Here is a 27,024-nt window from a genome sequence, read left to right on the forward strand (position 1 = left end):
CTTAAACTTCAGTTTTGAAAGCTAATAAATAAAATACTACTTGACAAGTGTAAAATACAGGCAAGTCTGACATTGAGTATATTATGTTCTTTTATATCCTCAGTTGAACAATCAGTCCAGTAGCTCACACTATCCAAGATACGGAAAAAAAAGCAACAGGTGTTCACAATAAATGAAGAGTGGAGAAGATTTATCAGGCAGCATGAAACTGATGAGAATACAGTATGTGGATAAATGATACCGCTCCAGTAAGGAGTTCAGTCTGTTTCCACTGAAGTGTTGAGAACGAGAGCAGGCATCACTGCCAACATCCTCCTATAGTCCCACGAGGATGTCACACAGTGCAAAAACAAAAACAGTTTGCAAAACTACCACGCAAAACAGAGTGCAATTCCTCCTAGCCTCAGGTAACACCAACACTGTTACTGGTAACGAGTCTGATGAACAGAAGGGACTTGCAGACTGCCGCTGCCCAATCTGACTGATCATCAGCACCTTTTCTAAAGCCGTCCATGTTGACTTTACTGTTACAGTGCTTTCTCCTGACCTCAGGTTGTTCGCAGAGGCTTGAAGTAAAATTATAGTTCATAAAGACATGATCCCATTTGTATACTTTTGGCCATTATTTTCCTTATTATTAGACCCCCAGGGACCATCAGTCCATCAGCAGAAAATTGAATAAATATATTTATAATTCAGGTCATTTTCAAGTAAAACATCCAAGTATTCTCTTATCTTATCTGTCAGGATTTGAAATATTTAACTTTTCTTTTTACTGCGGAAAAACAATGTTTGATGGATATTTTACTGTGCCTGTCTGGTTAATCGGGAAAAAAGAGACATGAAGACATTGTGTGAAACAGTTTGATGTGAACCGGACTGATGGTGTGGAACAGCTCATAAACAAAACATGTGCACCGATTTAAGATCAAAGTATGTGCTGTCCCAAACTCTATGTAGACATTGTAATCAAAGTAAAAGCGGGGATTTCGCACAGCATTTGCTTCACTTCAACATCATCTAACACATGCAGGCGTCATGTTTTGCTGTGTGTGTTAAGCTTCTAAATACATTTATCTTTAACTTCATAATTATCACATCAAAAATTTGTGGATTTTAAAGCGTACAAGTTTCTTTGAAGTCACAGTCCCAGTGTTCCCAGATTTCAGTAGCAGTTACTTTGGTGAGTACAGGGTTAAAATAAAAAAAGAACAGAAATAATGGCCAAAACTATAAATTTTAGAGCCAAGTCATTATATGCTCGAACCTTCAACTGGAAAACAAACAGAAGCATTTCATATATTGCAGATCCCTCTTTGCTTCAATAAAAATGAACAAGCTTAGCGGAGCATGTACAAAGACACAAAAAAGGAAAAATGGCTACCCTAAAGCTTGGTTTTAGTCCAAGGCAATTTGTGGATTTGGAAATCCTGTGTATTTACAGTTTGTCGAGTCCGTGATGGCTCAGTCCATGAGTTCATACCTGCTGTGCTGGATAAAGATGGTTGTGTCTTATTTGACCTTGTTTTCTTCCTGAGTGTTTTCTCCTATCACCACTATCTGTACGTGCGACAGGTGTCCGCTAGCATCCAGTTGCACCTCCTGAACCCTTTCAGTGTGTGCCTCCTGCAGCTGGTGCTGAGTCTCCTCCTCCGTCTCTGCCGACATGGTCATCTCCACCCCACTCTGGACCACCATGGTGGCCCCTTCTCTGCCTGACTCCCCGGTCAGCTGGAGCTCCATCACTCCCACTGCCTGCTCCACAGGAGTTGGATTGATCTCAATGACCGTGTGTTCCTGGCTGCCCTCCACTTCCCCCTGCATCACCTCCTGTTGCACTAGCATGGTGCCGTCTACCACTTGGCCTTCTATGGGCACCACCTCTGCACCGCTGGCCTGCTGGCTTAGCTGCACCAGCTCCATGGGGCTCATTACTGTGCCCAGTTGGCTGGAGTCCTGCAAAGCGGTGGTGCCAACCAGTGTCAAACCTGAGGACGGATGCAGGGTGATGGTTTCTGTCTTACCATCTCCAGCCACCATGTAGCGGGTGAAGACCTGCGAGCCGGCAGGGAGTAATGTGACTGTGTTGGAGGACTGGGACAGCGAGGCAATAGGTAGGCCTGCCACGGTGAATGGCTGCCCCACTGAGGACAGCGAGATGGGTGAAAGAACGGTGAACTGCTGAGGCTGCAGAGTGGCTTGCTGGTTTATAGGGGTGAGGAGGGTGGTGGTGGAGGCAGGTCTCTGGAGTCGAGGCCGCTTGGTCGGGCGTTTAGTGGGAGTTTTGTTTTTGGCAGGCTGGGGGCAGGTGAGAAGAGCTCGTACTTGCTGCTGCTTCTTCTGTTCTTCCAGCTGCACCTCCAGGTCTGCAGAGACATGACAGGACTGACAGTGAGGGCTGAGTCAACCACAAGAATGTATTCATTTTCAGCCGGGCAGATTTTTACAAGATTACAACGTGCACGTTCTTATATTGATCTCTAATATCAATATTCGTCAGACAGGCTAGGCATGTATAATCCAGCAAATGTCAAATCTAATTTCACAACATAAACCCCAACTAAAAACGTCATTCTTCATTTTAAGTATTCAAAAACAGTTTTGAGTAACATGATAGATGTGAGTGAAATAAAAATATATTCACATGGAAATTTTGACTGTTATCAGTCAAAAGTCATGAACTATCTGTTAGGATTCTGAATTGATTTACGATGTTACCCACCAGAGCTGCTATTTGTTAACTTTGACTGGCAACAGAAAGTATTTAGTGTGAACTTTGTCACATTGGGTGACACAGTGGTCTAGTGGTTAACACTGTTGCCTCACAGCATGAAGGTACTGGGTTCTAATCCACCAGCTAGTCGCGGACTTTCTGTGTGGATGTTCCCTCCATGTCTGCTGGGACTTTGGCTTCCTCACACAGTCCAAAGAGAACATATGGAGTTGGGTTAACTGGTGATTCTAAAGTGACTAATATTAACCAGATATCCAAACCTCTTATGTGTTCTCTGGATCCTTTATGCAAACTGTGTCTGCGTCTTTCTGCATTCACGTAATTATTTTTTTCCTTATTTTCTATGTAGCCAGTTAACTCTCCATCAGTGTTCAGCATAAAAGCAAAGCTTCCCTCTGGGTTCAAGGAGCGCCAACCGAGACCATCGCTGTCTTGGTTCAGGCAAATGATAAATCTAATTTAATTTCTATACAGCGATGATCCTACCTTGTTTGTAAAAAAAAAAAAAAAAAAAAAAACTTAAACCAATTCCCCTTAATTTTTCGTTAACTTTGTTCCTTATTTGCCAATTAAAAAATGACTTGGAGGGAGGTTGGACACAGAGGTAGATAAATAAAAAAATAAGAACCCAAAAATGATATCCAGTCATGGAGGAAGCAAGACTGTACACCATCTGGGAAAATGATCTTGACTGTTATTACCTCGGATGGGAGCAGTGGGAGTCATCACTCTTTTTCATTATCAATATAGTCAGACTCACAGCACAGCTGCTGTCACTGACCTGTGTCACTGCTCATTTTATCAGAAAAATGTGTAAAGAGAACAGTTATAGTGTGACTGTGGCTGCATTTTATTTTTTAAAATGATATAGTGATAATAATGATGATCTGCAGCACACAACCTTTTAATTATTGCTGGGTAATGGTGTAGTGCAGCGGTCTCCAACCTTTTTTGGGCCACGGACCGGTTTATGCCCGACAATATTTTCATGGACCGGCCTTTAAGGTGTCGTGGAAAAATACAACAAAATAAAACTAGTACCGGTACCGAAAAATAGAAGAGTTGTTCATAACACACGTGAAAAGACCCAGGAAAACAGAGTAAACAATCAAAACGATAACAAAATAACGCTGAAAACCGATAAAAACCCTGAAACCCATACATTTCACACCTGAGCCTCAACTCTCACGGACCGGTACCGGTCCGAGGCCCGGGGGTTGGGGACCGCTGGTGTAGTGCATTTGGGAGCAACAGCCTCACAATCAGGAACTGAAAGATTGCAAATTTCGATGGTTTTGAATTTAGCCTCAAACCTCAACTGTCACTTAACCATCACTTAGTTATGCTACTTTGGGCTCAGGCTGCTAGGGGATTTCCTAGGATCCGCTAAGCATGTCTTCTATAAGCTATTCAGGGTCACTCTCTGTGCTCTTTTTTTTTTTTTGCCTTCTTCCTCTCCTCAATCCCCATCAGCAGAAGGCTGCCCCTCCTTTCCTGTTAAAAGAGAAATCTTCCTTCCCACTCTTGCAAAAGTGCTTGCTAACTGAGACTCACATGATTACTGCAGTTTAATTCAATTTCCCTTTACTTTATTACGTAAAGCCATGATTGTTTTTAACAATTGGCTCTATAAAAATGATTTAAATAAAATTCGTATGAATTTAGCGGCTCTATGTGGCAGCTCCTGAAGTAGAGCCTTGTTTGTGTTCTGTACTCACTGGTGAGCATGCTGAGCACCTGCTCCTGACTGGGATCCGTCTGCTGCTTCCTCCTCTCCACAATCTTCTTGACCACATCGAGCAGATCGAAGACCTGGGCGAGGTTACTGAGCACGGCCACCTCTACCAGACAGGAATCTGGGATCAGTGCAGCAAGCAATGAAAAAAAATTACTTGGTCAGTCAGCAAGGAGGAACAGATTCAGCTGTTTGCACAGTAAATCGGTGTGGTATTACTCTAAAAGAAGCTTTTCTAAAAAGCTTTCTGCTGTTGGACAGTCATTTTCAGTTTCCAACAGCAGCTGAATTTGCTCTTTCTTTCCATGCATTTCTTATTCACATAGGTCAGAGTGTGTCCCACACAACGCCTCTGTTTTGGCGATGCAGTTTCCCAGTGCATGTTGGCGTCATTCTGCACCTGTGTCCTGTAGGCTGGCCGGATCCATGCGCTGCTGCACGCTGTTTAACAGCTCCACAAGCTCCGTGTTGATGTTGGTCACCACTTCACCCAACAAACCCACATCTGCAATGCCCTTCCAAAAGTTCAGTGTGTCCTCTGCGGACAAACAGACAACACAGAGCAATCTTACTCACACACAGTGTTACATATATCCATGCTGTTGGAGATGATTTCCATCTCTGTGCTGTTATTATACTCTTAATCTGTGTTTGGATGTGTGCTCAGTGTTACCTGAGATCTCAGCTGATCCCTTTTTGTCTGCAGACTCCGATGAACTTGAGCTCCAGTCCGACTTCCCGCTCAGGACCTTTGCTCGGTCTTCTGCAGCTGCCCCACCATTACCCAGGATCACCTGACCTGTAACTTGTACAAGACAACAGACATGACTGAGGAGAAGAATTTTAAATGCAATTCTGGATTTAAGAGGGAGCCAAACTTCAGTGTCACATTCCCCCACCACACTTCTTTATCTTTAGTGATCTTTTTTTGTTGTTGTTAATTTTACCTTATATCCTGCTGGGCAGCTTTCATCATGTCTCACAGTTAATTAGCAGTTTTCTGTATCATATCATTTCTCTGTGTGGGCTGAATAATTATCACCTAAAGCATTAAATGATATGCAGTGTATTAAACACCCAGCAGTAGTTTGCAGGAAATTATAAAAACTTAGACAGATTTTCTTTTTTTAATTATTCTTTCATTCAGCTGCGCTGTCACTGTAAAACATGTCAGTGTTGGATGAAAGCAGGTGAAAATATTGCTTTTCTTCACCACTAAGCTTGTTGAACAGGTGGTTTGATAATACTGCTGTTGGCTCTGTAGCCATGAAGGTAACAGCAATGAGCCCCGTTGCTGTCAACTCTAGAAGGACGCTATCGTTTTCTCCAGCTGGGTTCAATGTCTCGATTTTGTGCTGTTTGTGTCAGACAGAGAGGAGAGGCTGCGCTGTAAATTACACCACTAATGACAATGTCATCTTCACTGTTGTTGTGTTATCAGATTTTTGTTTAGAAAAGCAGAAGCAGCTTTTGTTGACTCTTATAATAGTTTACATGAGCACAGGTGCACCTAAACCCATTGTGCAGTTTGCACACATTTATTTTCAGTCTAGAGAAACGCTTGTATTGTGGAGAGCTCCACCACCAGCATCATCCTCCTGCTTTGTTTTCCATGACACTAAAAAACCTCCACATTCTTTCAGCAAGCTCATATGTTTCTTTTCTGTAAAAACGCAGACCGCATAAAAGACTTTTAAATAAGGGTTTAGAAGTAAACTTGTAACTGTGCCTAGTAGAAACAGTCAGTGGCCCTTATGTTAAACCTATCTTTTGACTGAAAAACACAACAAATATAACAAAATACTCAGTTATGGATTATAACATCACTGCTGTTTAAATGAGCAAATCTGGATTCACTGCACCTTCTAGTCAGTTCAATTCAAATGTATTTATACAGCATGAAATCACAACAACAGTTGCCTCAAGGCGCTTTATTTTGTAAGGCACAATAATACACTATATTCTGATTTTTACCTTGAGAGGATGTAGGTGTGGTAAGTCCGGTGCCATCAGGAGGGAAGCGTGTGTTGTTTATTAAAAGGTCAAACTTGGTGCTGCGACATGTGTTAGTGCACAGAGTGCTGTGCTGGTAGAAGTCCAGCTGACCGGAATCCATCATTTTTCTGGAGAACCGAAATGAGGAAATATATAAAAAAGGGGAAAACATGTTTGTTTGACCAGAGATGCTATCATCGTTGTCAAAAACATTTGCATCTTTTAGAAGTGAAGATCCAGTGCAGTGCCTTTCTTTCAGTACACTTATTCTGTTTGGAACTAATAACAACTGTGTAAAGTGCAACAACTAAGTCGTGTCTGAGAGTTGCCCACACAGATATCCTGGAGAGAATATTAGAAGACGTTTACATAAAATGTGCAACAGACTTAAGCAGTGTGCAATATCTGTATGCATTCAAATCAAGTTTTGCTTATAGCAGTCCTTTCCATACTGGCAGGGCAAAATCCACAGTTGGTGTTCTGTGCAAACCTGCATTCTAGAGTTACTGTGCAGCTGATAGAAGCTTTAGAAGGTGCATGTTTTAAAGCTGCTGCTTTTTAGTGTGACAGTCTCTCTGTCTTTGTGTATCTCTCAAAAGTATTTCCTGGTTGAACGACAACAGTTCAAAAAAAAAAAGAAAAAAGAAAAAGGGGAGTTTTATGCCCACTGCTTTAAGACACTTCATAAAATGTGTCCCAACTATTTTGTCTCATGCCAAGAACATGAGACAAGAACATGAGACAAGAACATGAAAAATGTTTGTCTTGGTTTAAGTGTGTGCATATTCCTGCATTTATTTCCACTTTCTTATTTTAACACTGCTGCAGGGCTATTCCACATGTTAATTTAATGCTGTGTTTTAGTGCTGATTGTTGCCAGTTTTGCTGGACTGCATTATTTCACTGATCTACAGCCAAAACAGTTGTAAAACAACAAGCGCTGCGAGAGCACAACCCTCTACCAAGGCAGCTCACTCTCTGGGCAGTATTTACTTAATATAATGACATCTTATTTTGGTATTATTTTGAATGTGTAGCTTTCATTTCATTGTTTAGTAAATTTATTTAAATGTTCAATAAAAAAACCCAAATAAAAAAAAAAGGTTTTGATCACAAGTTTATCCCCCCCCCCCAAAAAACAAAACAAAACAAAACAATACTCAACAAGAAATATTATACACATGTTTTATATTTCAGTGGTTATCTAACCTGTTACTGTAATGTTATAATAAAATAATGTGTTTTTATATCATATATTTATATTTCCTATATACATACATCTTGTCAGTACACACAGTGGCAGTAAGAATGAGTTTAAATAGCTCTATGTAGTGTAACTATCACTTTGACCTTCAGATTAACCTTTTGCTCTTGAACCAGAGGCGAAAGGTCAAATGTAAAATCATATTTTAAATCCTTATAAATGACATATTTACTGTCATATACACTTCAGCGTCTGGCACGTGTTACTTTAGCCTAAGCTGTTGTTGTGATGAAGGTAGAAACATTTATCTGGATTGTTTCTGCTCTCCTCCGGTACATGAGGAAAAATATCTTCACTCCTAAATGTTCAAGACGTTCTTCAGAGTTAGCCTTCTCACATGCAGCAAATAATGTACCGCTTTAGCTTTGGACATCTGCCATTTCTGGAAACAAGGTTGAGACGAATAGTTTGTTTGGATCAGAAAACAACAGGTCCCCTGAAATGTGTACAGGGCTTAAAGTAAGGGTAATTTCTTTATGGATGTCTATTTTGGGATTATTTTTAGTAAACAATTTATTATTAACTATATTATAGAAGCTATATTACTTCTCAAACACTTCAAACCTAGAAAAAAAAGAATCTGTTGGCTCACAGCTTTCTTGCTTTTGAGACTTAGGATCACCCAGTGCTACTACCTTCTGGCTCTGGCTGCCTGCAGTGCGTCCACATGACAAGAGATGCTGTGCCATTGCCAGTAACCATATAAGAGTCACTGGTCAGAAGGAGACACTGTTGCATCTATGTAAAGCTGCAGTTTGGGTTTTTTTGATAGTCAAAATCCTCTGCTTCTCCTGTGCTTTTAATCAGAGGCGCATATACAGATGTTCTACCCAGTAAAGAGAATCTTAACCCTGCACATTGTTGGTGACAGACTAGTAACCTTTAGACTGCAAGAGAGATTGAAAATAGCTGTGACACAATTCATCAATTTGAAATAGAAAACTCAATGTGGAAAAACCCCCACTTTGCTCATTCTTTCGCTGCTAGAAACCAACAACAAATTTTATCCAAGTCCAGACACAAATGTCAAAGGCATGAAAATGATTCAATATCTGTCAAACTGAGTTGATCACTACACAAGATGTAAAGCATAGATAAAATATTGTTGTCAAATGATGTCAAATAAATCCAAGAAACTGAAAAGTGTGTATAATAACGCAAACTGTATTATTTGCAGTGCAGTCTTCCAAAAGCCATGTGATCACTGAAGCAATATACGGCTAAGTCACAGCACACACAGAGGGTTTTTTACATTAATAAAATACTCATCCAAACGGTAGTGTATCCCTGAAACTAAATAATTATCCATGAATGTATCTACAAGACACAATGCTCACAGTCAGGTTTTCCACTACAGGCAACATCTTCCACAATTTCATTGTAATACTGATTAGCGCAGCTTAAACGTGATATAGAAAAATCTATTTCGACCAGTCAAAGAGACAGGAAGGCCCGTGGTTTATCGTTATCATCTCACTCACGCTCAGAAGTGAGGCAACAGCGGCTTGTTAGTTTCCTGTCACAGAGCCACAGAAGAACATTTGAATATTTATTCTAGATGGATGAGTCACATCTCAGCTCATTACCATGTGGTGCAGCGCAACCAACCAGCACTTGCTCATCCAAGGGCCATAGTATGTCAGTGTTCTGTCTCAAAAATAAATCCCCTCACCTCAGCATGACTCCCCCCATCCTGATGGCTCTCTTCCAGTCTTTCAGAGTAGCTTTTCCAGAAATGTGCACAAACTGCTTGGGACTGATCAACTGGTCTTCATACTAGTGGAGAGATTGCCAGTTTAGTAAATATGTTCAATAAGTGCAATGATGAAACAACAGAAATGACTAAAAGCAACACATTACAGTATCATACGTCTTGTCTTTGGCCTTTAATATGAAAATGTAATAGATATGCTGTGGTTCTAGAATCATGGTAGACTTCTAACCATGAGCAATTGTAGCAGCTAGAATAGCGAAATGTTTTTTTACTGTTTTATATCAGCAGAAAAAAATATAAAATATGCATAAGTTTTCTCAACTTTAAATAAAAATTTTCATGTGATGTACTGAATTCTGTTTTTTCAGTGCTACACTTCCTATTTAATGGAAGTGTATGCTCGATGCTCACAAGACAACAAAGAATTTCATGTGGATCAGAAGATTGAATGGACTTACAAATACAGTCTGACCTATGTAATTCAACTCATAACACTGCGATCAAAAAATGAGCATTGTTGTGAAAGCATGAACGAGAACATTTATCTCATAACTGCTCGGTCGTTTCATCCATGTCTGCTTGGAGCATGGTTATTTGAAACCTGCTACTTGCAGTGAGAAGAAGTGAACTGGATGACTCTGTAGATATAGTGGGACACTTGTCAGCGCTACATGTTTATTTCCTGCTCAGAGTCTATTGAATGACCTAGTTGTCACGTTGCTATATTTGGCAATGTTTTAATGATTTGTCATTTTACTCCATGTGAGCCAAAAGAAAAAAAGGGATACTAACCTTCACACATTTCACATTGATTCCTGGGCACACAAACTTTTTCACTAGCAACACAGCTTTACAGTCACCACACGTTATAGGGCAGCCAATTTCAACGTCGTCTCCCTCAGTTTGCTCTACAGGGAATAAATGTATGCAACATTTACCAACAAGCTTTATGTAATGGAATCTGCAAAACTCATGGATCATTACATCCCTCAAGTTGTCTGAATCATTGTGACAACTAGGGCTGGGCCATATCATACCGTTCACGGTAACACCGGTATAATGTTGGGCAACGATAAGAAAATGAAATATCGCAATAGAATATGGGTAAAACGCGCATGTGCAGTGCCTTTGTTTTCATACGCACATGGAGGAAAAAGCAGAATGAGGAGGGCGAAAGCGGATCGTTGAAGGAAATGAACCAGAACTGGTTTGTAAAAATGCTGCAACTTCAGTGGTGTGGCACTGGTTTAGCTTTCGTCCGTCAGATACACAACAAAGCACTATTTTTGGTAGAGCGTGCTAGCGGGCCGTCGTTATTACCGTGTTTGTTGGAAAATACGGCACACTTGAAATCAATCCTTTGATTTTTCTGAAAATCGACAGTGCCCCTTATAATCCCGTGTGCCTTATGTATGAATTCTGGTTGTTTACCGGCCTCGAAACGATTGTATGTACACGGCGCTCGAAAATCTGTCAACTGTTTTAGTACGACTTTGCTAAGCTACGAACCCGCACCGCTTGATGGATTGTCAGAGCATTACAGCTATTGTAGGCAGGAGCCTCGCGGAGTGATCCGTACTGTGCTTCAACATAATATTACCGTATTGTGTGTGCATAACCTCTTTTTAAGTGTTGTGGATATTATACATGGTTATGCTGAGGATATGACGGCCAATTTCCACTGGAAATGCCTTTTGGTTAAACTGTCAGCAAGGAATTTGCACTGTTACGTTTTTATATAACTTTAATGCACATAAAAACAGCTGCTTGTTTATGTGAAAATACAGTGATGTTTTTTTTTTTGCACTAATAAAGTTGTGGAGTTGTAAAGTATTTTGTCTGGTGTCAATTATATCGTCAGTTAATCGTTATCGCAAATTTTCAAATGTATATTGTGATAAATATTTTTGGTCACATCGCCCTGCTCTAGTGACAACCACTTACCTGAATGAGATTCAACAGCCATGACAGCCGCATCTGTTTCAGCAGACTCGTCTCTGAAAAGATAGATAGTTGGGACATTTTCTCCTGGTACAACAGAGTAAGCATGGGAAATGACTGACCATCTGGAATCTCTGTAGCTCTGATTGTGGTGTTATACAACTTTGAAGTGAATTGTAGTTTCTCAGTACATACCCAGTGGTGATTGGCTGGAGCTGGAGGATGACCTGAGTCTTATTAGGGTCATCGGGGTCACCTTCACCACTGTCGTCCTTTACCATCACCACTTCCCCCATAGGTACAGTGACCTCATCAGTGGTCGCCATCACACTCATTGAAGTAGACTAGAGGGAGGGGGCCACTTCTGTGCAACAGCTACCTAGGGGTTTGTTCATCTGAAAAGCCATAAATATATTAAAAAGAAAGGCAGATGATGGTTATAAAAGGCTGTACATTTTTCTGATTGTTTGCATTTCAGTTCAAACTGAAATTAAGAAAAAATGCTTCACCTACAAATAACTGAGCCCTTAACTCATCTTTAAAAGCCCACCATAGGTATTATTAGTTAACTTCTGCTAGCTAACATTGGGTGAGCTAACTGACTTGTATAACATTATAAGAAAGAGACATGACACTCCAAAAATACTAAGATGCAATTTATAGCAGAATTCCAAAAAAGCTCAAAGAGGGTGGGAGCAGAATAACCTCAAGGGGATAAAATATTTTAAAGCCTTTTTGAGCTAAAGTCAGAAAACTTTGATAACCCATCTTGAAGTATCTCTAGGCATCCCAAGATGACTGATGAGTTAGCGAACTTTGTCCTCAAAGGACAAAAAAAAAAAGCCTGAATATTTAGTGAGCCTCTGCACTGATTACATTCAATTCATTGAGGCGTTCCAGCTGAGATGAGAATGTAAGTGCACACGTGCCTACAAATAAAGACTAGTTATGTGACATTTATTGGCATCAGCTGGATTTACTCAGATTTAGTCAGCTGTATTGGCTAAAATAGCAGAAGTTGGACCTCAAGATTTGGACTACCTTTATTCATTTTGACAGGAACTGTGGGGCCTTCATTGTTCTTTCCATAAAGCGTTACCACTGTGCTTGGAGGACAGGAAACGCCTGATGAAGTTTGACCCAACTAAAACAATTTTCTTAGTTACTACAATCGACTTCTTTACTGTGGCTGACTACTGTGTAAGGCCAGATCCTAATAAGCTTTTGTGAGTCATCACTTTCAGCTGTGTTTTTGTATTGTAGTGGCTTAGATAAAAGAAATCCTGGTAAGTTTCAAATATTTATTAGAGATGGACTGATCCGATATTACGTATCGGTCCGATACTGACCTAAATTACTGGATCGGATATCGAAGAGAAATAAAAAATGTAATCCAATCCACTCAAAAGCACCTCACAAAACTTGCGACATAGCATAACCCAGCTCATAACCTTAGCACGTCGGAGGAGTATGCGTTGTGATAGAGCGGCTGTGGCATGCGAGACCTGTCGGTGGTCTGGTTGAGGATTTGGAGCCTCGCTACCAAACCGGAATTTAATCTCCGAGAAAGTTATCCCAGATAAGTAAAGCATGTGTGTAAGTTCATCTCTGAATGTTTGTGAAGCATTCCCAGCGAATGCTGGGAGCGACTGCCTCTCATTCTCTCTCTCTCCTGCTGCTATTTCAATCATGAAACTGATCAATGATCAGCTGATCGGCTTTTCTGTCGCGAGTCCGTCTCTCTTGTTAGTTTATCGCCCACTTTGCGCCACAAAGACAAGCTGTTGTTAGAATTTATTTAATATTACTTTCTAGACCAGGATCCTTTTCTACGTAGCTGACGGCTGGTAACTGTGCAGGGGCGGAGTCTAGCAAAGTTTTGCCAGGGGGGCCGATAGGGCATTAACAGGGAAAAGGGGGCACAAAGACATACTTTTCTTTCTTATTGTCATGTCTAGCTTTTAATAAATAATTATCTGAATCTTACAACCAAAGTTTTCATCTGATGTAAAATGTATAGAAGTCCATTATTAACTATAAAGTCAAATTTATAACCTCTAGTAAGCTATAGTACTTTTTCCTTTGGGAAGGTACCATCTGTGCAGTCTGCAATTCTGTTGAAGAAGATGTTGAATCTATTTAATATTATAGAAAAATATTGATTTCTGTGCATTTTTTTACACTGTGCATTAAATTAAGAGTTGATTACGTCAATTAAGCATCAGAGGAGATGGGGGGTGGTTCCCTATTTTTTATTTTTTTTGCTGGGAGTTGGAACCCTATTAGTTAGGTTGCTTAATATTTCACTAAGTACTCTTTAAAATACCAGAATAGGGAGGATGGTGTAGGTTTAAGTTTATTAGATTGATCAGTATTGCTGAACTATGAAATATTTTGGTACAGTGTATTTTTTGCATACAGGTATAACAGAATAGCTTTAGTTTTGTTTTGTTTTTTAAACTTGAGCATGAACTTATACAAAATGCAACAAGATATTTAAAAAAAACATTTTATTGATTAAAAAATATGCTATATCGGATTTATATCGGTATCGCAGATATCCAAATTTAGGGTATAGTATCGGACATAAAAAAGTGGTATCGTGCCATCTCTAATATTTATGCAGCTATATACAAGCTGATTAAAAAATAAACCACAAAAACAACCTAACACTATTTGTTTTACCCTGTATATATTATCCAGACAATTGTAGCCTGCTTCAAAATCTGACAATTGTGCCCCAAGAAATACTCATAAGATGAGTAATGTGAAATTTTCAAATCCTGTTATTATTATTATTAATAATAACTCTTTGTTTAAATGTAAATATTTGATGCAATTTAAAAACTAAATTACACAAAACTACTCGTTTCCTTTTACTTCATTGTTAGTGACTTCTTAGAGACCACTTCTTGAAGGAGAGCTCCTGGCTTCATGGCCCACTCTTTGCGAAACTCTGCTATTGACATTAGTTGAACTCATGTTACTTTAAATTGGATTGGAAAAATATCTGCCAAGATTAAAATATAAATCTTATTTCAATGTTGACGTGATGTTTCCAAGTAAGGTGAGCTTAGCTAATTCAAACCAAAGAATGCCGCGTTTTGTAAATGGCCTGACTGGTCCACTTGTTTGAGACTAATATTAACTGGATTAATATAAGTCATTTTTACGTAACGGTTTGCTAGTGTGCACGTAAGGGTTACACGCGAGATTATATAGGCTAGTAAATTTTCAGAAGCTGTGTTTTGCCGAAATGTGAAACCACGATAGCCAGAAAAGCAAGCTTTTTTTTTTTTTTTAAACGGATACATTTTCTTAGTAGAATACAGCAAGAGTGGGTTTTTCCCACGCGCATTAGGCATTAGAAACCGCAGTTTTACGTGTTTTGGGGGCTACTAACCAACAAGTGGCTACAAAACCATTCGCAGCTCAATTAAAACTACGCCTTTACGTTTTGCTGCAGATAAATTACTTTTATTAAGTTGGCTTGGTTATCGCTACCGCTGTAGCCAGCTGACTACTTTTCGCTGTCGGAGCTCCTCAGACCAGGCTCGGCGGTAGCCATTACTGCTAACACAAGGGCGTAACTTGATGTGTGGGAATCCAAACAATAGCGTGAACTCCACTGCCCGAGACGGGTAAAGCTTTGCATTTACAGTGTGACGGCTACGTGCCGCTTGTCTATGAACCGTACGTCCCTTCGTAACTCTGCATTTTAACTCTCCGCTCCCCCTCAAAATGACGTCTCCCTGTGCGGCGGCACGTACAGCAAACAACGGCACGGCGACGGCGTTGCCCCTCCATTCAGTTCGAGCCTGGCTGACTGAACCCCCTCCGCAATGTACCCAAACCACCCCGCTGAAACTACAGCTTGTGTGGCGAGAGCGGTCGCTATTTTACAGTTGTGTATATTTAAAAACACACAGTAAAAAAAATAGCTCGTTCTTACCGTTTTAAGAAGCCAAACGCATCCCTAGATAGAGGAGAGCTGCGGAGCATGCGCACTCAGTAGCTATAGTTCGACTTCCTGCTGAACAGCGCTCGCCCTGTTTTCACTCTCGTGTAAACCCTGTGTAAACCGCAGGTTTTTAACCACCACTGTGACTCCTTATTAGCGAACCTATATATGCAGGCGAGAATAAGTGGGTATTACCTTGATATATGTTTTATCTGGTCATATCTCAAAGACTTGTATGTTAATTTATAATAGTGTGTACTCTACATAGATCATATTGGTACTATGATACTTGCTTTAAACTTAAGAAGACAAATGCTTATTTCTGCAACGCGGGAGTTATGTGTATTCCAACATGGTTGGTCTTTCTATTGACATTAGGATTTGGGGCGCCAAGACATGTGATCATTAGCAGCCCCAGAAGTAAAAATTATGCTTCCGAAATCTCTTGATGGCGATTCCGCAAAAGAAGTGGAGACCCCACCTCTTCTGTGCCAAACATGGCAGAAGCCCTTTTTACCAATACGCCGGACATCTTGCGACCTGACCAGAGGTAACCTGTTCTTCACTCAGGGTTCATGATGTATAAACCTCAAGTCGGCACAGAAAAGTTTCACAATATTTTGTATAACTAAACACGGCTAATCAGCCCTTTATCTTTCATGTATATATTTATATAGTCAGCGGGAATAAAAACTTGACCGTATTTGGCTATTTAGTTTTGGACACCGAAAAGCATGATGGGTAAAGAGGGCGGGGCAATTGACATTGAATGCTGCCATTGGATGCTACATGCACTCGAATTAATGTTGCATTTAGGCAATGTGGGAAAGTCGATTACGTGGTTACAATCGTAATCGTGAGATTCTGTGAGATTCTTTAAGAGCGATTACAGAATCTTGACAGTTTTTCGACCTCTCCCTGAGCCTTACATAGATTACCGAATTTAATTGAAAAATAAAACTTTGTTATATTTAATTTTATTATATACTGTTTACGCTGAATTAAAAGTGAATTACACATCAATAGAAAGATCATAATACTGTGGTGTGTGTGTGCGGTGTTCGTGTTCTCTGTTGCTCAGATTCCCAGGCACAACTTGAGGACATTTACTAAGTTATCTGAATAGTAGCATTTACGATCATATACATTTAAGTATTGCAATGATCTTTTATGATGTTCTCATAGCTGAAGAAAATCAGTAATATTCTGAAGCTGACCTAGTGTAATACAGGTCCTAATTCTTGGTTTGGATCGACCTCACCAACAACATTTGTCCAAATTTTTACCCTAACTACCATAAATCAATCAAATCCAAGCAACGATTATGTTTCTTAAATCTGTCAGAAGAGGGCGCCAAATCTTTGTTAAGAAGACCATCCAGTCCAAACAATATTCAACGTACATCTATTTATTCATTTAATAACCAATATCCCTTATACATAACATAAAAATAAATAACATTTATTCAGTAATACTGTGGAACATGACCATCGGGGGATCAGAAGCTGTACTGTTGATGTTACATGGTAGAGAAACCCTACCTGTGATTATTTTGATCAGTTCACTGGATATGACACTATTAATTACATGGGTGATTTGTTTCTTTTTTCTTTCTTTTTTTTAAATGTTCTTATTTGTTTTCTTTCTAAGACTGATGAGAGATAATTGGTATCAATAGCTGCTTTTCCACAACAGGAACAACAGTGACTATGACCTTTGGATGGACTCGCTATGTTGTCAAAGTAAGGAAAAGGGAAGAATTATTTGACCGACCAAAAAGTCCACACACAGAGACATGTCAAAAGCTTTGGTAGTACTTTTCAAAGTTTCAGTGGGCTACAAGGGGGTCGGGCTTTTAGAGCAGGACATTTCTGATTGGTTAAATAGAATATTTGGAGCATATCATGCTGTTAATCACCTCTGGCTCCTCTTGGCAATAGATGTTTGTTTATTATGTTCCACGGAAATAGTTGGTTACTGATTCTAAAGCCCAGTTTGAGGGACGAGAGAGAGAAAGCAGCAGTGGTTAAGTCAGTTAGAAAAAAAAGTGTATACTGGAGAAAAAAAGGTTATTTTCTTTTTACCTTTTCTTTCTACAGGTGTTAAAGTCTAAAGCACAGATATACACATTCTCTGTGGTCAGTAAAGAGATAGTACTGCCATGCTGTTAGCTCAAAAAGGTACTCTTTATATTGTATTCCAAAAAGCTGCTCACAAACTAAAATATACAAATGTTAGGTTTTGGCTTGATTGACCAAAAAATAGTTCCAGAACGATAACTCCACTTACATATACAAACTGAAACATTTACATATTGGTGAACTTTATGAAGCTAAATTATTGGGCCAGAATTGAATAATGATCTTCTACTATTTATGTTCCTATATAGAAAAATTAAACAGAATTTTGGTGATATGTTTAAAACATAAAAATAATTTGTGGAAAGTAAACAGGAGTTAAACAGCACAGCCAAGGGTATGCACAGTTTGTAAAGCAAGACAAACTAGTAACACAGGTTTTGATAAACTGAATAGAGCTACCGTTTTCCTTTTTGCATTAAAAAAGATGCTAGAATAGCTTTGGATTTCAGTTTATTATATCATACAAATAATGCTGAAGCTGAATCCAAGTGTAATATAGTAAAAAGTGATACTAAACCAATAAACTAGTGATGCTTAAGGAACGATAGGAAGTATGTTTTTTACAGCAAAGCTACATTTAAATCATACGTTCAACAAAACTGGTAGAATGAAATATATCTATTTGAAGATAGAATAATTAAAGATTATTTGTCTACATGTGTATCCCCTGGAACACGTTAGGTTGGCACCAAAAGTCCAATATTTAAATCATTTTTCGGGGTTTGGAAAAAGTCAAAGACAAAAATTAAGATTTTGTAAACTAAGTGCGTGTTTGCTACACGATTCAGCTTAATGTCTTCAAACTATGAAGTCTGTTTGCTCAGAAGTGTTCGCTGCTTGGTGTTTTTGCAGTTCATTTGTTGAAATAAGTCAGATGGAGGCAGTCCTTATCCTAAGCTATGCTAACTGCCTCCTGACTCCAGAACACTAGAAGATAATGTCGCATCAGTCTTGTCATCTCACTGGGAAAGAGAGATTGGAAAGAAAGCAAATAAGAATGTTTCCACAAATTGTTTTCAAAGAACACAGAGAGAAGCTAGAGTTGGACTGAAAGTTAGTCATTCACCTTCATTGTAGTAATATTACTACTTACAGTCACTGCAGATGTATTGGTATAGCTTGTAAGATTACAAATAAGATGGAAATGAATCATATTTTTTGTGCTGTTGTTGATTGATGTATATATAAGTTTTCAATTGGTCTTTTTATCCCATAGATTCAATCTTTCAAAATAATACTTCTTCCTGTCTTTCCAGTGTTTTCCTCCCGACTACATGAGTCTGTAGTCGTCAGTAACGCTCACAGCACAGTGCTAACACACAGTATCATACAATACAATGTAACCCTTAGAGGCAAAAGTGAGAAAGGTAGTTGTACAGACTGGTTGGTTTTCATTCAGCACGTTTTCAAGGCTTGCCACCCCAACACTGTATTCCTCACCTATACCAAGAACTCAAAATGATAACATTTGATTGTCAAACAAACACAGACTTTCACCAGAGGGAAAAATGCAGTTTGAATTAGTGCAAAACAATAAATGAAAAATGAAAAGGGATTGCAGAAATGAGTTAGAATACATTCCTTGTCAAATACTAAGCTGCAACCACATGATGTACATTTTATTAACTGGTTCAGACAAATGAAAAAAAAGTGTCAGACTGGTCACATGAATGCTAAGTAAAAACATTAGAATGCATATTTTCTTACTGTTTACAGTGTAGTGTGTGTTGTAGAAGCCCCAGGGAAAGCAAACTGTACGCAACAAGATTCAGGCTTGCAAGCAGCAAATTATTAGCCTCTAGAGCCTTAAAGGAATTCATGATCCTCTTTGTTAAAGGTATTCACTGCAGGTTTTGGAAGTCATGTGTGCAGACACCCAATCATTCTCCATTACAGCTGAATAAAATCTACAGTACATTAGTTAGTTAACAAACAATGTGAGCAAGATTAACTTGCACTTCTTAACTATATATAGGTTGGTAAAATTTCTGCTTTTGAACACTGATAAAAGGGATTTCTTCTGTTATACTTATATAACAGGTCTAAAATACAATAGCCTACTACTGTAGCCCTTAAAAAAAACAAAAAACATTTAATATTCTTTAGGATTTTGCTGAAAAGATACTGATATGTGGGGGCCAAAGAGGCAAACTAGGCTAACTCAGCATGAAGACTGGAAGCAGGAGTGACAGCTATCACAATAGCTAGCGATACTAGCGCCTCTAAAATGCACAGCTTATGGAAGATAAGCTGTGCATTTTTGAATCTGTGGTTTAAAAAAGTCTAAATCATTTTTCTTATTAATAATTCAGCAGGGATTCTGGAGAGAGTTTTTGAGTGTCTCCAGCCAGCAAAGAAAAACTAAAGTCACAACAAAGATTTTATCACATTTGTTAGCTAACAAGGGATTTTAGTGACTTTGGGTGTAGGTATAATGCAGCTCCGAACTGTTGTTTTAGAATTACATTTATGTGCGTAAAATCAGCGTGAGAAAATTAATAATGGGAAATTCCTTTGTCACATTTATATAACAGGTCTAAAAACATCATAAAAACACAATAACAACAGAACACTTACATTAGTGACTTTGGAAAACAGTTGCGTATTAACAACTTAACTGGTTGAGTGCCTCCAGCTGTTGAAGAGTAATAGATAAACTTGGTAACTACAGGTTTTAGTGGCTTTTCAGACATGGTTTAAACAAGAAAGTGCCAGTTTAGGGAACCAGTAGGCAAGTGATACAGGTACAGGAAAAATACACAAAAACCCTTTTAGTTGGTGTTCAGAGGGAGGGGTTATAAGTTGTTAATTGCAATTTTGTCTGTTACATTTTTTGACAACTGTAACTGTGTTTTATAAAGCTGTCCAGAACAAAAACAGACAACAAATGCTCCCTTTGTTTGATTCTGTTTTGATCCAGCCACAGAACATTACCAAGGGCCACCACTGTCCCACAGGCCGCACTTTGGCAACCATGAATGTAAACATAAAATTAATTTGCTTAAACATGTTACTACTCTCAATTCTTTATGCTAAGCTAAGATGGAGCTTTTCTCTAATTCTCTAAGCACTTTTAAGGCCCTACAAAGAATTTTATCAGGTTCATTTGTACAGCAAAAAGAAAATGAAAGCAAAAAAGGCAGAAAATGCAGCTAAATCCTTTGTCATGGTTTCATGACATGACATTTGTTGGGCTGATGGCCCGGATAAGCTGAATTAAAGCCAGTTTAGAGGCCTGCAATAAACATATCAAAGCTCATTAGGTTTTGCTGTGCATATCATCTATGTCTATATCAATGGGGCATATTTAGACCTTAAACTTCCTTTTCTCACATTGCCACTTACTGCTATTGTGAATGTTGTATGTTACACTTAGTCTAATTACAATAATCTATGTTTATGTATACACTTTTACTACAAATAATCTCTACTTTTTTACAAAAAAAAAACCATTATTAATCTATTCACAGAATGGTCAAAGGTCAATTTGGCATAAGTGCACACACAGCTTACAGTAGCAGGAGGAGCACATTGATTTAATATGGTGACACTTATTGCAGAGTGCACTGTTCACACTATGAATTAAATAGCTTTCAGTCACCTTTAGCTCTCATCTTTATAGATTTAACTATTATTTACAATGTTACAGCCACTTAAGACTGCAGGCAAAGCATTGCACAAACTTTTGACAAGTAGAAACCCATAATAGTACCATATGAAATGTGGATGATGCCAGACCATAATAGTCCATTTGTACTTTCGTATGCTCAGTAGTCCTTTAGCTCCATTGCTATGAAAAGGAGTACTGGCTACACTTTAAGCAACAACACCTGATCACATTGGCATGCTTTCTTTTTTTTTTCTTGAGCAAGATGAGGCTCAAAACAGCTCGACTCATGCTACATCATATCAAATTAACAATACAATACTTTCCCAACAGGTACACATTGGTATTTACTCTCGCATCCTGATTGAAAATAATCCCAGTGGTCTGAAAAATCAACACAGAAAGGTCACAAAACACAAGGTGAGGAAGTGATGGATGGTGATATCACAGGGTGCTAAGCCTCAGTGATTTGGTTTTGATGATCGGCTGTGAGACAAAGTGAGCTCTTGGTGTGATAGGGTAGTGTTGGAACACATAGACTTCTCAGTCAGCAGTGGCAGCTTTTTTCAGCTGATGGAGGGGCCAACTCTTCATCCTCTGCAGAGTAGAGAACCTTGGCAGTCAGGCCGCTCTTCACGCCATCCCACCCATCACGGGTGACGATCTCCCCCATCTTCATCAGCTCGTAGATGTCCCTGGTCAGCAGCTCAAAGGCCCGGTCCACATTGCTGTTGCACTTGGCCGATGTCTCCACATAGCGAATGCCCAGCTCAGCGGCCAGCTGCTCTGCCTCATCCCTGCTCACCTTCCGGTCCTTGTTGAGATCACTTTTATGGCCGATGAGGATGTAGACCATGTGGTGAGGCAGGATGTGCTCACTCACCTCCTTGTGCCATTCCCTCACATGGTCGAAGGTTTTACGATTGGTGAGATCAAAGACAAGCAGGCCACCTACAGAGTTGCGGTAATATGATGTTGTGATAGACCTGGTGGAAAGACACATTACTGGTGTTAGAAACCAAAGACAAACATCTCTAGACTTATAACTTCTAAATGTCTTGGACAGCTCTATGAACTTGGATGGTTCTTACCAGTTCACTACCCTTATACTGCTGTTTGTAACATCACAATATGAGTTTAATTTTTGTGGTGGAAAATTCATATCACTTGAGGTAAGTCCAAGTCCTCTCTGCCAAAGCAAGTCAAGTCAAACCCTGAGTCAAGTCAAGTCTTTGAAGAAAAGGGGTGGCTGTAGCTCAGGAGGTAGAGCAGGTCTTCCAGTCTCCATGTCAAAGTATTGTTGAGCAAGATACTGTACCCAACTTGCCTGATGCGTTTTTCGGTGTGTGAGTGTGTTTAGGTGAATGGGACATGTATAAAAAAGTGCTTTGAGTGCTCAGTTACAATAGAAAAGTAGTCATAGTTCCCGTTAATCAGTTTATAGAAAACAAACTTAAATATTATAGCCAAAGTGAAGCTCAAATGTCAAGACAGCGGAAACTAAGATAAGATCAAGTCCCATTTGACACAATCCCAAATCAATTTTCACACTGTTTTCCAAGTCAGTCAAGGAATGTGGTTGCATGCTCTCTTTTAAGTCTTTCAACTGTCTATTTGCAAGCTAACCACTTAAATGACATAAGAATTTCCTTTCAAAGCTGTGTTACTGGTGTTTTACATTAGTAAGACTCATGGAGTTACATCTGTGCTTTAGCTGGCCTTGCCATTCAGATGAAACTACTTATTGAGACAGTGTGCTCAATATGAGGGGAGTTAAATATGTTAAAACTGAAGCATACTTAATAAATTGTGTAAATTGTGTACTTAAGTGAATTGTGTCAGGACCTCATTTATGATGGTAATATATCACTGAATGGCATAATACATAATTTGATAATAAATTTGGACCTCACCCAACATTTGGGACTTTTTTGTGGTCAAAGTCTGAAATGTACAGGTCTAATAAATATATCCAAGTCATATTGCTATGGAAGGTCTGTCTCTCTTGGCTTCTTAAAACAATTTTTGTAATTTTATGAAGTCAAAACTTGCAATGCGAATGCTTTTTTTTAACGTTTCATACATTAATATGCTTAATTAAATGGAAACTAAACAATGCCATCAAGTGAAATAAAATACAAAAACACAAAGGATCCTTTGGGTCATAACATCTGGTGCATGATACTATTCTATTTATGAAAATATATGCACATACAGACTCTGATCTCTGCATTTGATGCTTTAAAAACCACAGATTCTACAGCCAGATAGGCAGAAGTGAAAGACAAGTGAAGTGAAGCCTGGAGGAAAACACCCTCAGAGGCTTCAAAAGGGAAAGCAGATCTAAGAGCTTCTCCAGACACAGGAGTTCTTTAAAGAAAATGATCCGTGACAGTGGGCATGAAAAGCAGAGCAAGCAACAGGATAGATGAATGAAAACAACAACAAATAGATTTGGATCGGGACTTGTCATCCCCGCGAAGGCCTGGAAATTGTATATGAGGGAATCAAACTGGGGCCTAAATATGAGGAGGCTGCCCATCATCCATGAAAGCATGATGTAAGTCGCCGTGTCCTGTTGTTATACAGGTCAGGACATCGTAATATCTTCTATTGGCCTCCTTTCTCCGCTGTCTAAACTCATTTCATTGCATGCTAACTAGACGGGAAAATGGCCCATATTCAATTTAAAGGGACTGAGAATAGTAGCCAAACACGACATTAAACCGAGGGCTCGCAATTATTTATTTAAAAATCTCTTTGAAGGACTATGGTTGTATACATATTTAGCTCAGATAGATTCTATATAAGATACATTTCACCTCACTATACCTGAATCGTTCTTGGCCAGCCGTATCCCAGAGCTGGAGCTTTATTTTCACCCCGGGTTCGATGTCAAGCGAGCGGGCATAAAAATCTACTCCGACCGTCGGGTCCGCCACATCGCTGTAAATTCCATCCGTGAAACGCTTCAACAGCGAGGACTTGCCCACTGTGGAATCCCCGAGTAGAATGATTCGAAACTGATATTGCCACAAAATATCCATGGCATGACTAGAGGGAAGATACCTGCGGAGTGAGTGTGTGTGAAACAAAGCCCTGCGCGCAGCGTGTTTACATGGAGCCCCAGCTGCTGCTACTGCCTTCTGTTCAGGAAGAGACGCGGAGCACAGAGCGGCCGCAGCAGTCATGTGATAGATTTACCTATGCTCTACTAGTCGAATATCACTCCAATAAACCCGCTACAACCTCATCTGGCCTGTGTATGTTGTAAAAGAATCTTATAGGGGGTTTAAAAGCAGCAAAAACAGAACAATATATCTATATGAGGTCCGTCTTGGGCATGTTTTGCACAGTTTCCTTAACCACCCCCATTTATTTAATATATCGTCCACTATTGATATCACAAAACCTAAAACACGCAGTGTGTTGCTGTCCGTGGTTCTGAAGTAGCCTATATTCACTTCCAACGATGGTCTGGATTTACAGCATATTTCTCTAATTGCACACAGTTTATTCTGTGCCGTTGTACTCTGTGAAAAATGCGTGGCTCTTTAAGTGTAAAACTCTATTGCCCGAGTCTCAGTAAACTTCAATAAATACAGCAGGCATTGCTTAAAAAAACAGAAGAAGAAGGAGGAGTGTGATACTACATATCCCACTATTCAACCGGTCCGCGTGAGTAATGCGAGCCAATCAGCGCACCGCTGCCGGACATCAGAGTGAGTATATAAGAACAGCGGGCCTTACCGCTTTCTCTCTTCCTCCTGCAGTCTTCCATGTGAGCTGAAGTCCTCAGGAAAGAGCTATGGTAAGCTTTATGCTGGTGTTGTCGATTACTAAGGTCATGTGTCCAGGTATTTACATTAATTATGCGCAGCTTTTAAATCCAGTCCATCTTGACACAGAACTCATTATTTTTGTTATAACATTAATATAGCGCTTTTAGCGTAAGTGAGTGAACGACCTTACGTTAGCTTGTATCTACAGCCATAATGCTTGACTAGTTAATACTTTGGGATATGTAGTATAGTCTTGTTTTTATAATCAACACTTCTTGCTGACTTGTCATATAACTGGGAACTCGACAGTAGATATACCTAGGCTTTAGTGACCATGCTAAGGGTTAGCTATAGCTTAGCTTGCTGATAGCTTAGTTTGGACGCTAATGGGTTTGTACCACGTGGCCAGGGGTGGATCTTGAGAAATTTTCTTAGGGTGGCATGGAAATCAGATTAGGTGGTAAAATCAAAGCCGTTTATTTAAACGCATGCAGTTGTTACATACTTATGTATTATGTGTCATTATGCAATATATTGTTTTAGGATTTGTTTAATAATTGTCGTTTGGCTCTACATGTTAATGCTAGCTCATTTTAATAAATATTAGCCTTTAAGGCCTCTGACGTTAATAGCGTTGATGTCATTGTAACAAACTTAAACTACCCTTAAAATCAAAATTAGACTAAATGCAGTTTGTTATAAAAGGTGATGGCACAGGCAACTGTTTTCAACATAACTAATCTTTAATCTTCTTTATTTTGTCTCTAGGGTCTATTTGAAATGGCAGTTCAACCTTGTTTCCCAATATGCAGAATGCAGGTGAGTCTTTAAATTAAAACTAGTTGTCCCATCGTGACAAGGCTCCTATCGAAGCCGTTCATGCTCCCATGTAGCAGTGAACGGTCAAAAGGAAGCCGACATGAAGACTTTCACCGACGGTCGCTGTTCGGTTTTGAAAATGACTGCTACAGCAACATTTAGGGGAAGGACATTGATCAGTGAGTTATCCCAGGATTAAATGCAAACTTTCAAAGAAATGTAAGTGATTTGCCTTGTCTTCCAATAGGTACTGGGTGACACCAAAGGTGCAAGGCCAAAACCATCAAATGAGAACACAACATGCAGGTAACTCTTCAAAATATTTCAGATAATCCTGGCTGTGATGACAAACTTGCCCTCACTGATCTAGTCTTGATTGAGACTTATTCTTCCTGAGCCACATTTATTAAAACTTGATGGGATTGACTGACTTTAATCAATGTTTGTTGGGGCAAAATGACTAACCAAATTTTCTTGGTAGGTGAATGGAGACCTGTCATTTGTAAAAGAGAACTGCTCATTCAGGTAAGAGTTCACCTTTTTTAATTTTTTTTTTTTAAGAAAAGGCCACTTATGTCCCTGTTCCAGCATGCTATCCTAAGGGTCGGCGCTTGTTTGTAGCTCCATGCTCTCCAAGTGCATGCAAGAAAACAGGGTGGTCTTTGACTGCTGTGGCCACTCTGTGCCATCAGCAGCCACTCAGCTGTCCAACAGACATCTGCTAGAAAAATAGACTAAGCTAACATGCAACTTGTGATCTCACTTTTTTTATTTTTTTATTAAATTTTAGGAGTCTATCCGCGTGACCTCTTGGTGTTGCAGAGCTGTAACAAAGTGCATTCACATCTGTAATTTACAGGTATGTTGATGCTGAAATTGGTCAGTGGTTATTTTGATCTATGATGACCTTAATACATTGTTGACTTCTGGATGAAGCTTGCGGATATGGGACTGAGATCAGTGCATAATGAGAATGTTTACAAAAAGTTTCTGAATTTGGCTAACCTGAGGTGTTTATTTTTTCAGGTATGGTGCTACGTTGGGAGTGACGTGACATTTCCATGAGAGAATTGCTGCCAACTTTCCGGCTAGGTACAAACACTACTGAAGAAAACCAACTTGGATCGGAGCTTTCTTGCAGCTGTGAAATGCATGAATGAGTTGACCTGGCTCTTTAACCTCCTAAGACCTGAACTCTTCCATGGCATGAATTTTTTTTTTTTTTTTTTTAAATGGTCTAAATAAGCCAAAAATGTGACATCCACAGATGTGGATGCCAGGTCGTAGGAGGTTAAGGGGCTGAACCTAAGAAAATGAATCCTGTGTGTGTG

The 27,024-nt window shown here is 39.4% G+C and overlaps 1 protein-coding gene, 1 long non-coding RNA gene and 4 other non-coding genes across 7 annotated transcripts; 4 read left to right on the forward strand and 2 right to left on the reverse strand.

Moving 5' to 3' along the window:
- Positions 1-564: 564 nt before the first annotated feature.
- Positions 565-15,431, reverse strand: gmeb1 (glucocorticoid modulatory element binding protein 1). Of its 2 annotated transcripts, none has more exons than XM_005941001.3 (10): positions 15,336-15,431; positions 11,579-11,778; positions 11,387-11,439; positions 10,235-10,350; positions 9,401-9,504; positions 6,444-6,592; positions 5,143-5,268; positions 4,870-5,007; positions 4,453-4,590; positions 565-2,366 (listed from the first exon to the last, which is right to left on the reverse strand). In XM_005941001.3, the coding sequence occupies exons 2-10, from the start codon at positions 11,716-11,718 to the stop codon at positions 1,513-1,515; spliced, it is 1,818 nt and encodes a 605-aa protein (XP_005941063.1). In that variant the 5' UTR covers positions 11,719-11,778; positions 15,336-15,431; the 3' UTR covers positions 565-1,512. The 2 variants fall into 2 exon arrangements, with proteins under 2 accessions (XP_005941063.1, XP_005941062.1); XM_005941000.3 differs by having other exon boundaries at positions 5,143-5,274; positions 15,336-15,430.
- Positions 15,417-27,004, forward strand: LOC102306667. The gene is made up of 7 exons (XR_316963.3): positions 15,417-15,528; positions 15,723-24,903; positions 25,643-25,693; positions 25,941-25,999; positions 26,175-26,218; positions 26,484-26,552; positions 26,720-27,004. It is a non-coding gene; the product is annotated as an uncharacterized LOC102306667 (long non-coding RNA).
- LOC121815779 lies at positions 15,727-15,859 on the reverse strand. Its single transcript, XR_006055358.1, has one exon. It is a non-coding gene; the product is annotated as a U11 spliceosomal RNA (small nuclear RNA).
- Positions 25,731-25,868, forward strand: LOC121815777. Its single transcript, XR_006055356.1, has one exon. It is a non-coding gene; the product is annotated as a small nucleolar RNA SNORA16B/SNORA16A family (small nucleolar RNA).
- On the forward strand, positions 26,279-26,409 carry LOC121815778. The gene has a single exon (XR_006055357.1). It is a non-coding gene; the product is annotated as a small nucleolar RNA SNORA44 (small nucleolar RNA).
- On the forward strand, positions 26,585-26,656 carry LOC121815780. The gene has a single exon (XR_006055359.1). It is a non-coding gene; the product is annotated as a small nucleolar RNA SNORD99 (small nucleolar RNA).
- Positions 27,005-27,024: the final 20 nt, after the last annotated feature.

The sequence above is a fragment of the Haplochromis burtoni genome, unplaced genomic scaffold, assembly GCF_018398535.1.
Source record: "Haplochromis burtoni strain Fernald_Lab_line unplaced genomic scaffold, NCSU_Asbu1 Contig_299, whole genome shotgun sequence".
Lineage (NCBI taxonomy): Eukaryota > Metazoa > Chordata > Actinopteri > Cichliformes > Cichlidae > Haplochromis > Haplochromis burtoni.